General features: G+C 39.7%; 1 protein-coding gene across 1 annotated transcript in view; it reads right to left on the reverse strand.

Moving 5' to 3' along the window:
* Window positions 1-2,540: 2,540 nt before the first annotated feature.
* Window positions 2,541-18,269, reverse strand: part of iars (isoleucyl-tRNA synthetase) — a 52,977-nt gene continuing 37,248 nt past the window's right edge. Inside the window, exons 21-34 of the mRNA XM_004068660.4 lie at window positions 17,617-17,708; window positions 17,230-17,307; window positions 16,664-16,785; window positions 15,025-15,127; window positions 14,290-14,373; window positions 12,305-12,479; window positions 10,304-10,416; window positions 8,621-8,716; window positions 6,924-7,100; window positions 6,653-6,773; window positions 6,343-6,468; window positions 6,056-6,202; window positions 5,401-5,553; window positions 2,541-3,367 (exon numbers count right to left, since the gene is read on the reverse strand). Of these exons, the coding sequence (XP_004068708.1) occupies window positions 3,285-3,367; window positions 5,401-5,553; window positions 6,056-6,202; window positions 6,343-6,468; window positions 6,653-6,773; window positions 6,924-7,100; window positions 8,621-8,716; window positions 10,304-10,416; window positions 12,305-12,479; window positions 14,290-14,373; window positions 15,025-15,127; window positions 16,664-16,785; window positions 17,230-17,307; window positions 17,617-17,708 (1,670 nt within the window). The 3' untranslated portion in view covers window positions 2,541-3,284. The remainder of the gene's footprint in view (window positions 3,368-5,400; window positions 5,554-6,055; window positions 6,203-6,342; window positions 6,469-6,652; window positions 6,774-6,923; window positions 7,101-8,620; window positions 8,717-10,303; window positions 10,417-12,304; window positions 12,480-14,289; window positions 14,374-15,024; window positions 15,128-16,663; window positions 16,786-17,229; window positions 17,308-17,616; window positions 17,709-18,269) is intronic.

The following is an 18,269-nucleotide window of genomic DNA, read 5'->3' on the forward strand; positions in this document are numbered from 1 at the left end:
TATTATTATTATGAGCAGCTGGAAGGTTAACTGCAATACCCTTACAAAGAGTGTGAACATGAAAAAGATTGTTTGGTTTACATGGCACCAATCCTCTTAAAAGCCCAACATTTAGCAGTAAAATCTAAAAATCCATCTGGAAACTGACAAGGAGCCAGGAAAAGGATGCCAAGATTGGGATTAAGTGTTCACACTATATGTGCCAGTTAAAAGACAAGCTGCTGTGTTCTGAACTATTTGCAAATGACACAGAGAGCATCGATCAAAGCCGCCTCACACTGCAGCTGCAGGAGTCCAGTTGGGAACACGCAAAAGCATAAATATGTTCCCCTATTGTCAGTGAAATAAAGTTTCGCCTGAACAGTTATATTGTAAAAACTTTAAATTGGCAATAAAAGAATAGTCGAAATATCAATTAAAAAAAAAATCCAAATTCATACATATAGATTGGGTCAGTCCTCATATCTGTGTGCGCAACGCAAAACATTTTCCAGACTTTTGAGATCAATGTTTTCCAATAACATCCAATCACAGCAAGTTGAAGTTTTCTTCCAGCTAATCCAGACTTTTTTGGCTTTTAGTTCTACACTTTTACAGATTTTTTTTTACAGCACCTAGTTTTCAGAGGTTACAACACAGTCCTGAAAATTGATTTACTGGCAGAAAATGAGGCTTTTACCTTAGTTGGCTTATTTGTTGCCATGGCAAACAAGGCCTTTGTTTTAGTCAACAGGTTTCAAGTATCACCCACCTTTCAAGCATTACAGCCACACATTTGTATGTTGTCGTCTCTGAAAACACACCACAATGACTATGTGTCCATTTCAGTTTGGTCCATCAGCAAAGGGGTCACAGACCGGCTCTCACACAAGGCCGCAGAGCCCCAAAGGGAGCAGCTGGAGCAGATGGGAAAGCGATGGATGAAAGGACGATGAGACAGAGCTGGGACTTTAATATTTAAGCAGTGAACCTGCATGCTGCTCCGCCCAGCAGGGAAGAGGATAAAGTCATCAAAGAAAAGTAACAGATTATTAAGACAGTGGAATCAAAAGACGGGGGCGCAGAACTGCAGAGGGCTGTCAAACACTGTTTTATACAACCTTGCAAACCTTATCTCAGCAGTCAGCAGACGCTGGTGTCTTTTTACTTTGAATATTAGTTTAATTGATGCCCACAAAGCAGCAGCGGCTCATAAGAAGATAGAAGTGTTATCAAGTGGTTTCCTCACTGGGTAATATAATTAAGAAATGTCAAGGAGCAGGAATATTAGGTCAAGTTTATGACTGGGAGAGGAAGACAACTTTCCCCCAGAAACTGTGCATGGTTTGCAAATGAGCAGCAGTCTGAGAAAATGTTGGTTTTATTTTAACCAACCTAAATAGCAGGGATTTAACCCTTTGTTTTTGGAGTAAAATTGATTGGATTGTTTGTTTGTGTGTTTGTTTGTTTTTATTAGGAAGAAGTTTAACTTAATTAGCATAACTTACTGCAAACTGTTCAATATTCTGATAATCAAAATGTCATATGTGAGCCCAGGACCTCTTGATTTTATTGACAAAAATATCAATAAAAAAGTCATCTGACTGATTAAGCACATCCCCTTTGTGGGTCAGGACCTTTGAACATTCCTCAAAAGCAAAGTCAGCCTAATGTTGTTTAATCCTTAACAGTGAGCTACTCAATAATAATGCATTATTCATCCTGTTCCTGTTTTATATCTACCAAAGGTAAAAGTGACCTTGAATCATGTCTAGGGTCCATCTCTCAGAATTAGAACAGAGAATGGAGGATTGATATAGAAATAAATGTAATCTAATAAAGAGGAGCACGATTTTGCAATGATCCCAAAATGTTGCTCATTTTAAATTAGCAGGTAAAAATTAAATTAAATTCATCATACCTTTTTTACACAAAATTATTTAGTTCTTCTCATCCTACTGTAGTTTAAAGTTCTGCTCATTGATCTATTGTAAAAGTGTTCTGGCTGTTTTTTAAAAAAAAATTATGATTATGTTGTTTTTAGCCACAAAAAAAACCTGTCATTTTCTAGGACATAGTTTCTGCAGAGTGGCAGCAGTTCATTAGAAATTTGCCTCAGATTAGTGTGTGGGACTGTAAGCCCGCCTCCGGTTCCCATCATCCATCTGTTTACATGCTCTCCAGCTAGCTCACAACTTAGAGCTAGCATTAGCGGTGTAACAAATGGTTAGTAAAATCAGAGGTATCCAGCCGTACGGTTTTGAGCCAGATTCCAGCGCAGACGAGGAAAACAAAGACGAACATGGATCTATTTGTCTGCAAATAGATTCATCAGAATGGAGCGGGGAGGGGAGCTTGTGTCCCCCCCCCCAGGGTACACAACAACATTTTCTCATCTGGTACTGATTCGCAACGATTCGAATAAAGAAATACTCAGAAATGCAGTGAAGATTTAAGGATAGCTGAGAAAACGTACCTGAGCCTGAAAATGAAACAGACATGAAGGATTAAAAAAATGCATCGTTTCCCCATGAATAAACAGAGAGAAAGAAACATGCAAATTCTTCATAAGCGTCAATTTATTCTGGTTGTGACTTAAAATAGTACATTATCCATTTATTGCTCTTTTTGTGACAGAAGCCTTTTGGTGTCCCAAAGGTACAGTAAGCCAAAAATCCATTTAAATGCCTCTCCCATTGTCTGAGAATTTTGTGTGCACTAAACACAATGGACTCATCTGTGAAAATTAAAGAGGGGTAGAAACACAAAGGCCCAAATTCCTCTATCAATTTGTTTAAAAAAAATGACTGAACTGAACACAGTGTAGATAAATCATGAAGGAAAGTAACCTGCATTATTTCATAACAAAGAGAATCACCCATTGGTAACAGCGACAGTTAATGGAGTTGGGCTGCGTCATGGAACCTTTCTTCCCAGGATTTACTGAAAAGCAATGTTTGGGCTGTCCAGAGTCCACCTTTAAGCCAGAAAATTCCCTGTTTCCGTTAGCTGCTGCAGTCCCACTCTTCATCTATTATAAAACTGCTTACATGTACGTTTGAACAGTCATTTAAAACCAATCCAATACCATTCTGAATGCCTAAAATCTTACAGCATTTTGAGTCATGAACAACATGGATTAAACAGTAAAGAATGAGACAGAGCTTCCCCAAGAAACAATCTAAAACTACTGACACTCTTTGTTGTTACAGTTTGGCCAAGTCAGGATTTTGGGTGGTAGAAAGAGTAGCAGAGGGGGCCACTTCTGAGGGGGGGAAATGTTTCTGAAAATAGCTGAAGGGTTTTCAGGCATTTGCAGTTGTTGGCAGAACTCTCACAAACAAGGTTTTGGTGTCGAGAGACTTTATGGACGACTCTGCAGCAAGTTCTGAAAAAGAAGAGACAGAAAGATTTAGATCAATTCTATATGACCGTTTGCATCACATTTGACACATGCATTTCAGAGACCCCGATCTCATTAGCATGATCCAAATTCATTGTACCGTATATCTTCCTATAGTAGCCCCGCCGTTTATTGCCAAAATTTGGCAGCCAGCCCGGTGTTTATTAGAGACTATTGGAAACCGGTGTTTATTCCATCACAGTCAGAACGGTGAAGGCTAATGAGTTCATTTTGTGGTGAAATTCGGCCAAGAATTTCACCACAAAAGCACCAGATGAACATTTCAGGATTTATTGAAATGATGAGAACATTGTCTTATGATCTGAATAGCTCTTGCTGTGAATGTTTCTTTTCTTTTTGAAGCATCAATCTCCGTATCAAAGATCCTCTTCGCTTTCATGCGGATCGTTTCCCTGGAGACGCGCACTTTTCCGTCTTTGCTCAGTAATCCGTGTTAAAAGCAGTTCTAATTTGTCGCTCACCCTCTTTTGCACCTCTTGTTTCTGCAGCCGTCTTCTCGATATTACCTATCTGTTTGCGCCATTCTCTGAAACGTTTAGGATCCACCCCAAAATGTCGTGAAGATTCTTCACCAGAGTGTTCTTTGGCACACGAAGTTTCTAAATGGAACGAGTATTTCTTGGCCATCACTACCTGATCGCGACACCTGCTAACAATACCACAGACATCAAGGCGTCTGCACAACTGTGCACGGGGCAGGAGGGATGGGGCTCGTAACACTTGTGCTATCCTAGACACTTTAACATTGGGAGTTGGGTCATCTAGACCCACTAGACAGTGCGCTGAACCTTTTTTCTTCAATGATTTGTGAAGGGTGGGGTCATCTAAGATAGCACAAGGGTTAAAAGAGCCCGGCCACTATTAGAGACCGGCGTCTAAAGTAACGAGCACTTGTTACACCCGGCGTTTATTGGAGATCTGTGTTAATTAGAGACAGGCCACTATTGGAAGATAAACGGTATATAACTCGGTCCGTGCTTTCTACCCTGTAGTTCACCATCATTCCACTAGGGGCAGTAGAGGGCCTTTTTCTGCTCATTTGAAAATGGCTGCTTCCATGAAATTTAAAAAACACTTTTGATGGGAAAGGTTTAGCTGATTTAAAAACATCATTTAAAAAATAAAAAGACTTCTGTCAATTTTCTGATCATCACTTCATCTTTCAATCCCTGCAGGGTTTGAAAGAAAAACTTTTGAGCAGTTATCATTGATCAAGGTTCGGCTTGTTCAAAATTGAGAAAAGGAAACAGTGTAAAGTTCAGAATCAGAAGCCTTTGTATGAGTTCTTAATGTATCTGACTAAGAGTGACTGAGTTCGACTCGTTGTTCAAATCCTTTACGTGCGTGTAGAGCTACAAGCTGTTTGACTCTCTAATAAGACCATGAAGTTCCTTACAGAAGCATTACATTCTAATGTGAAACCTGAATTTTGCTCATTAATACTAACTAAAAATGATAGAAATCTCCATCGTCATTTTAGGGTCAAAAATGAGGAGTGATTCACGAAGTACTGTCCATATTCCTACATGTTAGCCACAGCGTTAACTTTAAGGACTGAAAGGCAGAGAGGGGAGAACAAAAAAAAGAGAATTTATGCTGCATTTGTGATGTTTTGAACTGAAAATCCCAAACATTCCCAAACATCACTATCTACATGTACATTGACTTCAAATTTTTTATTAATCTTTTACCAGCAAAAATGAAAAAATAAACCTAAGTTTTCATTCAACCCCTCTACAGTCAGTTGTGTCACATGTTACCAAACAGTAATGTATTTTTACTACCATTTCTTTATTTTATGTAAATCCCTTTGAGGTGTTCTGTCACAGGAAAAGTGCTCTATAAAAACAGTTGAATATGAATTTAAATCTAAATATTCAGTTTTGTCCCTTAGTCAAAGTTTAAAAAATTGTTTAGAGTTACAAACATGCAGTTAAAGTTAAAATGATCAATAACCGGATCTCCACAGAACCCACTATGTAAAACCCTCATCATACCTTCAGTGAAGTCCTGGTCCAGGTAGAGCTTCAGCCGTCGGCTGCGGAGGCCAAAGACTTTGCCGGTCTCAGACAGCAGGCCTGGGTAGTTGAGGGCATTGTGGCCCACTGGGTTCATCAACAACAGCGTGCCCACCTCACCAGTCTGGCACTCTGGAGAAAATTCATTACACGGAAACAATGGGAAATGGTTTTTCTCACAGATTTAGCTAGGAGGTATGTGAAGAGATCCATACCATTGATGTCTCAACCATAACAATGAGGCAAGAGTCAGCAGCTTCATAGCTGAGCTTAATGTACTGCATTTGCCTTTGAAAAGAAACTTTCTAAGATGGATTTGAGTCCAAAATTGAAAAGAAACACATAATATGCTAATTAAGCTTCCCCTTGCTGTGTCGTCTCCATGGCAATGGAGGACCACTCTTCAAAGTGTGCAGATTTGTTTGTTAAAACGACCCTGCTCAAAGACTTTGAATCTGAGTCACCATGTGATTATTCCAAACGAAGAAGTGGGTTTTTTTGTTTTCTTTGTATCCTTGATTATAATAACACACTTTAAAAATAATTTCAATGGTTTAATGCTTATAATGACCAAAAAGAGCGGAAAAAGTGAAAGGACTTGTTTTGCATGATTGGTTACATATGCATTTCTCACCAGCTGGCTGTGCGTTGCACAGAACGAGGTTCACATAGGGGCACAGCGGGGTGTTGGCAGTAGGGGCGGGGCCAGGAGAGGAGGGGCCTGAAGTCACGGCTAAAGTTTTGCCACTGAGAGCCAGAAGATCCATTTTACTAGTCAGCTCTATAATGTACATGTGTAAAAAAACAAACAAAAAACACATTAGAATAGAATGCTCTGAAAAGATTCTATTTTGAAGAAAGTATTAGTGCTGGGGGAGAATTAGGGGTTCTCTCTTTTACAGGAGCTGAAATGTCTGTTACCAGTTCCGCCGCTGAAGAATCGAAGCCGACTATTGTTGGTTCCAAAGACGCTGCTGCACACTGTCTGCAGTCGATCCAAGTCTAATCTGTTATCCCCCTTTGGATTCTCCAGCAGAATTACCCCCTCTGACGTAAAAAAAAGAGGTAACAAATGAAAAAAAACAGAATGATTTCATTAAAGGAAAACTGAACACTGTCAGAACAGCTATGGTACGTTTCTCATTATTAGTTTGGCTTTGCTTTGATTTCAAATGAAATGGTTTTTTTTTGTCATTGCTTTTGTAGGACATGGACGCTGCACCTTTCCTACCTAGTTCTCTGTTGCCGACCTTCACCCGGGCGTTGACATAAGCGCATGCGGGTCCATTTAGTGAAGCTTGATGGACTGAAGATCCCTTCACGATAGTTAACTCCAAGTCTGAGCCCTTAAGCTGGAAAAAACACACACACATGCCCCAAAAAGTTATTGACAAGTTGGTAAAAGAGAGAAGGCCATTTTTATCGTTTTTCTGTCTCTCCATGTTGTGGCCTGAATCAAGCTTCAAAAAGCACAAACTTGTCTTGAAGGGATCCACTCGTACCTGCGTAGTTTCTGCTATGATGATGCTGGCACTCTTTGGAACAGGATATGGGAGTAGTGGAGCCTTTGTAGTTCCCAGAATAAAATCAGTGTGGGCTTGGATTACAGAAGCCAAGTACTCCCCCTCTGGCTGACAGTGGTAATGCACAGTTATCTCATCTGATGGCACCAAATGTCCCTAAAAAAAAAAGAAAAGAGAGAGAAAAAATAGGTTAGTGATACAAATAAAGTGTCATTTCTCAGCAGTAAAGTAAGGGGTTGATTTGTGATTAATGTGCATTTATAATGGATGTGAATGAGGCACTTTGACAAAAGTACAGCTCGACTTTTTTTTAAAGCAAACACAAGGATGAAAGGAATCACAAATTAATTTAAAAAAAAGACCCTCTTTCTTTAGAAAACAATTACATAAAATGAGGTTAGACAAGGGGAAAAGAAACATAAAGACACTAAAAGGACCAGAATAAAAGCAGGTATTAGACAGGACAAGAACAAATAAAAGCAGGGGGACATTTTTTACTGGATGAAAGCCCATCCATACTGGCATCGTCTGCCAACTCCCACTAACCGTCACACATTCAAACACCCTGATCTCACTGTAATCTGCAGAGCGCAGCCGTGCACGTGCGCACACACGCAGACTGCAGCACACGCAAACTGCAGCACACGCAGGCGCACCTCAATTGCAGTATGTGGCTCAAGGGCAGAAGAACAACATTACCGAGATACAAAAGAGCAGTCAATCAATGGAGGGAGGTTTATAGGCTTCCCGAAGTCAAGGTTCTGACCCTGACAGATGTGTGTAATATATTTTGTGCACTAGATGAAGCCGCAACGCTCACTAAACGGTGAGCAGTCGGTCTTTAAAAAAGAAATAAAAAAAGGTAAAGTTTAGTGTTGTTTCTCAACCCTACATCCCACGCTAACAGTCATAACTCACGCTCAACCCACAAACTACACCTCAACGCGCACAAGAATTGTTAAAACTTAATTCTCCTCCACAGGGTGGAAAATTCCTTACAGATCCCCGTTTGAAATAACTGGAGGAATTTAGCCTGGCCAGGATCCAGAGCACAACGCTGCAACAAGGGGGACGGAAAAAACGGTTTCTTTCTGGTGAAAACGAGGGGGCTGTCGGATAATCCGCCTTTACACCGCAGACCACTTCAAAGCCCAAACAGTAGAATCTGAAGGAGGCCAGACTCTAATTAAGCTTCCATTAAACCTGCCTTACAATGGAGAAACCTCTAACTGTGATGCTGAAGTGGAAATATTTCAAAAGTGCTCCAACAATAGCGTAGGACACGAGGAGGACGGGAAGTGACAGGAAAGCTTAAGGGGAGGGGCTACAACAAAAACCATGTGTAGGTGTTCTAGTTTTTCGTTTTTACCGAATAACTTCAATAACTATCACCTGATGAAATTCATCAAGACTCAGCGACTGAAGTAAAAGGTTAAAATAGGCTTTAGGGATCAAAGGGGCAAAAAAAGAAAAGACAAATCCCCAAAAGTAAAAGAAAAAGGGAATTACATGACCATGTCTGCAGGGTCAGGCTGAAATAGCTTTGATTATGTGCCCCCAATGATTCAGCCATGTCAGTTCTCAGTTATTAAACACTGGATTGTGAAATTCAGTAGCCATCTGTTGTGTCACTCATGTTTCCATGGCTAAGGTTGTCTGAGAAATAATTGCCCCACCTTTTTGCGCAGTTTCTGAATGCGGTTGATGACTTCTCGGGCAACTCCCTCGTCCACCATGGACTGATCCGGAGTGACATCCAACAGCACCAAGACCTGAGCAAAGGCAAGAGAGAAGAAATCGGATTTCAAACTCATCTCAGAAGGTTAACACACTTTGAATTTTGCCACCATCCCAGATGTTTACATTTATGGACATCATTTGAGTTGACTAATAACTTGCTATTGTTTTCATTTCCTGTTGTTTTAAAGGGATCATATGGACTTAAATTATTAAGTTTAAAAGGGGAAAAAACAACTATGCCTCTTTTCAAACTTTTTTCTGCTTTTTGTATTTTGGGTTATTAAAGGAACTAAACTATGTAATTTCAAATTTGTTATTTCATTCTAAGTAACCATTACACTTATTAAACTAATGATATTATTGTATGTTTATTTAAAGTCCCACTCCAATCATATTTTGATGTCTTGTAAAATGACTTAATTATGATTGTGCCGAGTCTGCAGAGCGGCAGAGGTTCATTAGAAATTTGCCTCCGAGTTGTGGGCAGGACTGCTGGCATTGTGCAACCCTTCCCCCACTATCTGTCACCCATAGCTGAGAGCTCTCCGTTTACACCCTCTCCAGCTAGCTTACAAAAAGCTGCATTCCTCAGCCTTCAATCCAAAAGGCTCAGTCCATCTCAGAAACCAGAATAACTGAAGGATCATGTTTTTTTGAAATAAACAGATATTTTGTGAAAAAATATTTTACTATTTTCTACCAACATCAACTATGTTTTTAGTGATAAATTAAATTTTTAAAAAATTACCTTAAGGTGACGTCTATCAGGTCTCAATAGATAACTCGATTAATTTTTCAAAGCAAAAGCACATATTTGGCTTTAAGTGTCAGTCTCTCTTAGTCTATGTAAACGGACAGTATTAGGGGTTCCCAACCCTGATTTTCAAGAACCTCCACCCTGCCCGTTTTCCAGGTCTCCTTGCGATGCTTGCTGCTGATTACCTTGCTCAGGTGAGTTCAGTCAATCATGATGTGGAAATACCCATGTCAGGCAATCAGCTGCAAGCATTACAGGGAAAGCTGGTAAACAGGCAGGGTGGTAGATCTTGAAGGAATAGGGTTGGGTAGCTGAGAAAAACATTCCGCACATAAAAAGAGCCTCAAATCAGGTAAATAATTGTTGGATCACTAAACAAGTATTGTTTGAAGATGAGCTGCTGCCAGGCCTAAAGGAGAAAGGAGGGAGAGAGATGACAGAGGAGGGACGTAAAAGCAGCAGAAAAAGAACAGAGACAGATGGGAGCTGGAGAGGCAGAGCAACTGAGTGAATGAGTAAATATAAGAGAGAATTAAAAAGAGAGCTCAGTACGCCGGTATTAAGGTGCAGCCGTGTGGCGTGTGTACGGTTGGAGGAGCACTGATTAGAGAAAGCCTGTGGGGGAAGACATACGTAGTGGTTTTCACTTAACCGTGAAATGATTTCATACATCACACAAGCAGCTAAAGACAAAAAGACTTTTATAGCGGCTTGTTTGATGCAGTGAAAGCAAGATTTTATTGCCTTTTACTTTTGGATCTGTGTACTCGACAGCAGGTGACAGAAAACACAGAGCCTGCCCAGATCAATGCATCTGGGTCTGTATATAATTCTGCTAACGGAGGACAGAGAGCTCACGTACCTGAGCGTCCGAGTGCGCCTCGTACTGTGCAGTAGAGCCAGAGCTCTGGTCAAAGGTGTACATCAGCCTGAGGTCCTCCTCGTGCAGCTCGTGCTCGTTCACCATGATGCGCCCTTCAAATTAACCACACAGGATTAATATGGAGCATGTATTCTTCTCTAAGTTCACTGTATTCTTCTCTAAGCTATATATTTACTAAATCACACAGTAGTTTTGATATAGTTGACCTGGTATTTATTTCTATGGTTAATGCTTTTAAAGACCCACTCTGAGGAAAATTAAGATTTTGGTGTCTTTAACATGTTGTGGCCTTTTTCTGAGGATGGAGGACACAAAAAAAAACAAGATTAAAAGATTGCACTTCTAGTATTTTTTTGGTTTGAATCATTGTAAATCAGGAGCAGACGAATAGATAAATAGATCCACGTACATCTTCGTTTTCCTCTTCCAAACTGGCATTTGGCTCGAAACTGTATGGTTTCTCCAATTTTGCTCCCCATTTTTGGTGCAGCGCTAATGTTAGGTTGGGGTTGTGAGGGGCTGTAAGCAATTGGGTGACCTTGTAAACAGATGGCTCTCAGCTGTGGGTGCCAGGAAGTCCCGCCCACAACTCAGAGGCAATGTTTTTAATAAAGTCCTGCCGCTCTGCAGAAACTATGTCCTAGAAATACCTTTTTTTCCAACTTTTTTCGGCGCTTTTAATAGTAAGAGACCACTGGGAACATTTTTGCAATAGTTTAAAAGATGATCGAAGTCGGACTTTAAATATATTCTTTAAATATCGAATTCTGAATCTTGAAGTCACTTTTTTTTTAGTTTTTACATTTTGTGTTAGTATTTCCTGCATAGACATTGCTGCATTTCATCAAACCACGGCACATTTACAAAAAGATCACTAAAGAAAACTGGATCACATGTAAGAGGAGTCAGTCCTCTGCATTCTATGTGTGACTGTTAATCCCAATGGAATTATACCCATTAATTAGGTTTCTAATATCTAACAATTTTTATAAAATAAAATAAACTTTAGACATTTTTCTGTAATATGAACAAGCTGCAATCAGACTCAATGAAATTTTATTATTTTCCAAAGTTACTTCACAAAAAAGAAACAGTGAAATTTGCCCGTTTCCAACCATCCTCAGTTTGCCCTTAGCAACCATTAGCCAAGGCTGAGTTCTAAGGAACAGCCATGACAATGTTATGGTTCACTGTACACTTCCAAACACCTGGGGAGATTTTATTTCTTTCTAATTCCAGATTTTCATGGTTTCATTTCTGATGTACTTCTCTGGCTTATTACTTGAACCTCTTCTTGTACAGAATCTTTTGGGATCAAAGGATAACAGCCAACAAGTTACGTCTTTTTCCTGCAAACTGAAACCTTTCTGAACACAACTAAACCCAAATATTACTTATTATTTTACAATAACAAGTTGTTTCATAGGTTTTTCATAAACTCATGCTTTGCAACGTGACACCATAACCCAGCTCTTCCGTTCTTGCTCGTGCTCCTTTCCCCTCAATTTGGCTTGACTTCAAACATCCAAATGATTGGAAGTCTGAGGTTCCCACAGCCCAGCTAACCTCTGCTGCCTCCGATCCCAGAGGCCCTGGGGAGACGCTTCGTCTTTTTATAATTGGGGAGGCGAAGTACCTTGCTCAGCTTTGATCCCCGCTCGAGCTCTGATGACAAACTGGCTTATGTAGGGGTCAAACCTAAAGCATCTGCCGACTGTTCTTCAATCACACATTACCCAATAAGGAAGATGACTGCTTCATTATTAAAATGAAATGAGTCTAAAATCCGTACCAAAGATTTCCATTTCTCTAATTTTTTAACCAAACAGCAATTGGTTCATTTTGCCCATAAATGAAAATTTCATTTCTTTATAGAATTTGGTAGAAAAAAGAAGACCATGAAAGGAAAATGGCTCGTGAAATAGTACATTTTAGTTTTGCATTTGTAAATGTATGTGCTTGCTTTTTTCTTCTATGTACCCGTTTTCTGGAAGGCCTCTAGCTGTTCACTGGTGAGCTCCTTGATGGAAGCAGTGACTGCTTTGAAGGCCCCCTTTAATCTCTTGCCCAACACCATGTGGTCTGGCTCGGCTCTCAGGCGGATCCCGTACTTATCCTTATCTGTCGAAAGGGTCAACTGTCGCACATTAAGCTCCTGTGGGGGACAAAAATAAAATGGTCACAAATCGCATCCCAAAAATCACCAGACAATTAACAGTAATACATTTTAAAAAAAAGTAAATGTAAATGTACATCTCTAAATCTCTAAAGTAAATGGTTGTTTTAATTTAAACCAAAGTCCAAAAAGAATTCATTTAAAGTAATTTGCGGATTACAGAGCGCACCTGATTTTAAGCTGCACCCATTCAATTTTTAAAGGATAAACCATTTTGTACATACATGAGCCGCACCTGTCTATAAGCCGCATGTGCCCACATTGAAACGTGTTGTAGAATGAGTATGTGTATGTGCTGAAATGAAACCGCGCATGTGTAAGAAAGAGGAGGGAGGGCGTGCAGCCAAAGTGTGTTGGGGGTGTGCATTCATGTTTGATATACAGAGTGAAGGAGAACTGTAATAAAAGAAGGTTTTCCCCAGAAGAACGGTAAAGGATTCTTTATTAACCCGCTCTGGAGGCTCTGAGGGTCCAAATACTATTTTTTTGCCCCACTGTATGTCCTAATAAACAACACAGGCTTTTGATTTTGGCAACAAACAAATTCAACAACAAATTGCGGGAGTTCACGTACGTATTCCATTGTTATTATAAATGTTGAATAAGCGTGTTCAATAATGTCATGACATATGGAAACGTGGGCATGGTTACTTTAGCACATTGTTGTCATTTGATTTGAGCCTATCTAACACAGAGAACTATTCATACTAGACTAAACTAAACAGAAATACTAATATTAACTGAACAAGTAAGTATTGTGAAAAAAATTCCCACATAAGGTTGTTGGTTTTAAAGTGAGCTCATATTTTTTGAAGATGTTTTAACTTGCTAGCTAGCTACAGACTCTTATAACCATCATTACCCAGCTGCCAGCTACAATATAAAAGGCTTTTATGTTCAAAACAAAACATGTTGCTTCAACAAAACAAACAAAAAAAAAAAACTACTGTTCTTTAGCTCAAACAATGAGTGATCAATGATAAAGCCAATCGATCTTAACTCTTTTCCATTCAGTTATTGCATTATTCTTCAACCTAAAATACGAAATATTCAGGATCCAATTAAATGGACTGAAGCAGGAAATTCTAAAGATAACCACCCTGACAGGCTTGCCATCCACTATTCCTTTCAGTCAATCATACTGCTCAAATTGGGACTACATGTCAGCATAGATAACTTTTGACAGAAAGCACACATGGGCATCTGCAGAGGCCTCGGTAATAAAATCGACAGCAATGTGAGTTTTTCAATTATTCATTTGAGTAGTTCATTTGAGCACTGATTTCACAAAAACATGATTGAATTTAAGAATGTTGCTTAGTTTGTCAACACTTTAAAGAATTGTGCATCATATCGGTGCAAAGAAAAGAAAAGAAAAGTCAATACGTGTGTCAGCTCCACTGACTCATTTGTTATTCTGGAGAGCATGTTGAGCTCAGTGGAGACTTTGCTGTCAGTGGAGAGACTCCAACAGGCGTGTCAGCGAGAAAAAGCTGAGAGAAGCGAAAATTTAGCTGGCATGACAAAGAAATGTGCCCTTTCTCCTCCAAAAACACATTTGGCACAAGCATCCTCTTCCTGAAGAGACAGTTCACACATATCTACTTAACCTGTTTCTTCATGAAACAAGGCTTTCTCTTTCAGTTATCCCCCCCATCCTGCTGAAGTAGCTTTTGAGTGTAAACATGGTTTAAGGGGCTGTTTGTCCTTCAACTTTGAGCTTATTGTGATCAAAGCAAACTGATTTACAGGTAACATTTTAAAATGGAAAAGCAAAAGCACCACTTACCTCAAGAATGTATTGCTGTAAAGACTGGATGTCTTTGAGGGCTTCAGGGTCCTGGTGAATCACTACCACCTCCTTTAGTGGATACTGACACAAACAAAAAAAGAATAATATTAAAGAACGGCTCGCAAGAAAAGGCGGATACAAAATATCAGAAATATGCCAATAACTGCATTTTTTATATTGACAGTGACTTTTGATTTTCAATTTTGTAATAGTGGCCTAAATAAATACTATTTAGTTTTTTGGTACTCTTCATTGAGTTAATTAGCTGGGGGTCTGATCATCAGCAAATGATCTAGATGTTTGTTTTTGATTTGACCCTGGAAAACACTAGAACAGTTTTCCTTTTAAAGTGAATTTGACAACTTCTGAATTGTTTGTTCATTTTGGGTTGCAGCATTTAACAGCAGCCAAAAAATAAGACTAAATTTCAATGAAAAGGGGGGGGGGGGGGGGGGGGGGTAATTAATATAACCAAATTTAACCCTGTGGGTTCTCCAGGGATGATAATGATAATAAACAAGCAAACAAATTAATTAATAAATAAAAGATCCAACTATTTTAACTATCCAACTGTACCATTTATACATACTATAGTCACATCATTTTGTCAAATAAATCAAAAACAGATCATGGCAATTTAGATTATTTCAATTTTTTTTACAAGATGGATCCCAAGCTAGAACTTCTTGATGGAGGTGTGCAGAGTTTAAGAGGTGGAAGAAGAGGATATACCTTGACAGGCAGAGTCTTCCTGTCTCTAATCACTCTGCCAAGTTCAATCACAGACTGCATCTGAGAGACGGCGCACTCAATGCGCTTGTCAATCAAAGACTCCCTATAACAACCAGGCACAACAGAAAAAAGATTTGCATTATTTTACGAGCAGTATAATGAAATGCACCACATCACAGTGCTAATAAATAATCATTCAGTGATAAGGAAGCAAAAGAAAAAACAAGGTTTAGAGGTATTTCATCAGTTTTCAACTGTAGCGGGCTCGTTCTTGTTAATTTATGTTAATAAGCACATGACACAGATTCCACGTCTTACATCTGAGCCACATTTTCTTCCAGGCACTTTGGGGGCAATTCTACAACTTTGACTAAAACAAACCTCACCTTTTAATGAGCAATAAGTCATAAATCAACATCAGTGGCATTCAGAGAGGGAAGAAAATGCATCTCTCAATTTTGTGCACATATAACTACAAAAAACAAACAACTTTAGAACCACAAGTTTCTGTCGGTTTCTAATGAAGGCTTTCTGTGACCTTCGGCCCTGCAGTCAATTTAGTTCCTCTGTTAATTACAAGAATAACCATTGTGATGTGACCAACTGTAACAACAGTTGTTGCTCTGTTAGGAACTCTTATCGTTCGAGGATGAAAACAGCTTTTAAAGTAAGTGGAAACAGGATACAGCAAATCATTTGGTGAAGGAGGTGGAGCAGCAGCTCCCACCACCTGATTGGTGACCGTTTTTGGCTTTACATACAAAACAAGTGGCAATTAAACAAGCATTGAAAGTTAAACCAGGAAAGTTTTAACCAATCAGGGACTAGAATTTGATAATGACATATGGATAGCGTCCCCTTTAACTCACGGAAGTACCAACTGTTTATAATTTGATCTTGGAGGAGAAATAAATTACAGTTTGTGCCCGGCTGGAATCATATGATACCAGGACCTAATCTGAATTCTTCCCTCACCCTTCTGGCTCCTCCCTATTGCCCCTACAATTGGGGCAATAGGGAGAGACCTGTGGAGGGGTTCAAACTTGTTTTTTTAAGGGAAAGCCATAGGGACTTAGGAATGTTTTGCATGTCTTTTTAAAGTTACAAAACCGATGTCATGTATTTTCACAGCGCTGGCAACTATGCACTAACGTAGATCATCTGCACCTATTGATGACATCATTGAGTGGTATAGCAACGTCTGAATTTGAAGACACTATTTTTCAATAACTCTCCGCTTGGATGGCTAAATGTAGGGGTAAGTAGAAGCTGGAGCGGTCGGGGAAGAAATCAAATTGGGCCCAAGCCTTTCTTAAATTGAAATAGAGCTGTGAAAGCAAAAGCCTGGAGCAAGATTCTCAGGATTTGCACCACTCTGACATTTTGTGGTAAGCCTCTTCCAACTGCGGATGGCAGACATGAGCTAGTTCACAGTAGAAAAACAAAAGAAGAAGAGGCCCTTCCCTGCTTGCATAATGACAGTTACTAGTTCAGGAGCTGCTTACAAAAGTCACTTAGTTTGCTTGTTTGTCGACAAAACTTACAGAAATCCAGTTTCTTTTTAATTTGTTCGATAAACAGAAATAGGAAACTTAAGACTACTCTAATCATGAATCCGTTATTACTGCATTTTCCCAACCTGACTTGAGGCAGCATTAAATAGTGGATGCTGCTGGCGTCCTTCTCTTCAACAGAGGCGGGGTCAATGAGGTGACACAGATTTTGGTACATCATTTCAGTAATGAAGGGTGTGAAGGGAGCCTGAGGAGATGGAGAAAAACACAAAGCCAGCATTAGGGAGGACAAACAGAAGGAATAATACGATTTCCTACACATTGGTTCCTTCCTCCAACCCAACAAGGTCTGACGCTCTGACGCACATTTCTCTCCACTGGTTCTTCTTAATTGCTGCTCAAGTTCAAACAGAGCAGTGCCATTGGTGGCTCCCCGCTCTCCCTCTTTCAACCACGGGTAATTTATTTGATCTGTGTTGATCTGACTAGTGCCAACTGCCTCCTCGTAGCAGGCCTTACACTTCACGTGCAAACATCTTCAGTGTGTTATAAATAAAAAAAACCTCCTACTGCTAATGCATTATTCAGATCCACGAGAACACAAAAACACCTCTTCCATAGCAACCTTGTGTCTTTGTTTATGAAGTTTCCCTCTCCTCTTATGCATACACACAACAACCAAATGACTCACCATCAGCCTGCACATGGAGAAAAGAACACTGAACAGAGTTTCCAGCGCCCACAGGCAGTCCTCTGTGCCACTCTCTCCCTGCAAAGTTCATCAACACATCAATAAGTCCTTTCACCGTGGAGAGGTAAAAGTATTTGCAGACTTTAGCACCAGGTAAAGTCAAAGAAATGTTCACAAGAAAAATCAGATTTACTGTTGGAAAACTCAAACAGACTGAAGATATGAGAAGCTAAGTTTAAATCTTTTTTTTTTTTTTAAAGATGACTTGGCTTACTTTAGTGCAGACTAGGTTTTCATTTTGGATATTTTACTTTGAATCCAGCAAATACTTTTAGGAGTATATCTTCCTGGAGGTTTGGAAGCACACATTTCGAGCTGTGATCTCACCTTCAGGCGGCGCCTGTTGGTCCTGACATACCAGTTGGTGAGCATGTCCACAAACTTGACCAGGCGAGGCACGACTGTGTACAGGCGGTACGCTGCAAACACAACCAACTGTCCATATAATTACGCTCCAAAGAGGAACTGTGTACATCAGCTAAAACACCATATTATTAAGTGATCCATTTATTAAGTAAGGGTTAAAGACCCACACAGATGAAAATTATGTTTTTGACATGGTCTTGTGGGATTTCTGATGGAAGACACATATGAAGAATAGTAAGCCTAAAATCGCACTTCTGAGTGTTTCTTTATTCAAATTGTTGTTAAACAGGTGCCAATGAAAACATGCCTTTGAAAAAAAAAAAAGAGTATTTGTTGCGTAGAAAATATGCTGGGCGGGCAACAAGCTCCCTGCTCCGCTCCATTCTGAATAATTGACTTGTAGACTAATAGATCCATGTACGTCTTTGTTTTTCTCGGCTGAGCTGGTATCTGGCTCAAAACCGTACGACTGGATAGCTCCAATATTGCTCACCATTTTTGTTACACCAGTAATGTTAGGTTGGGGGTGTTAGGGGCAGTAAGCTCTCAGTTATGGGTGACTGAAAGGGGGGCAGGGTTACCAACGGTTCCCCCACAACTGAAAGGCAAATTTC

Source organism: Oryzias latipes, chromosome 5 (assembly GCF_002234675.1).
Source record: "Oryzias latipes chromosome 5, ASM223467v1".
NCBI classification, from domain to species: Eukaryota; Metazoa; Chordata; class Actinopteri; order Beloniformes; family Adrianichthyidae; genus Oryzias; species Oryzias latipes.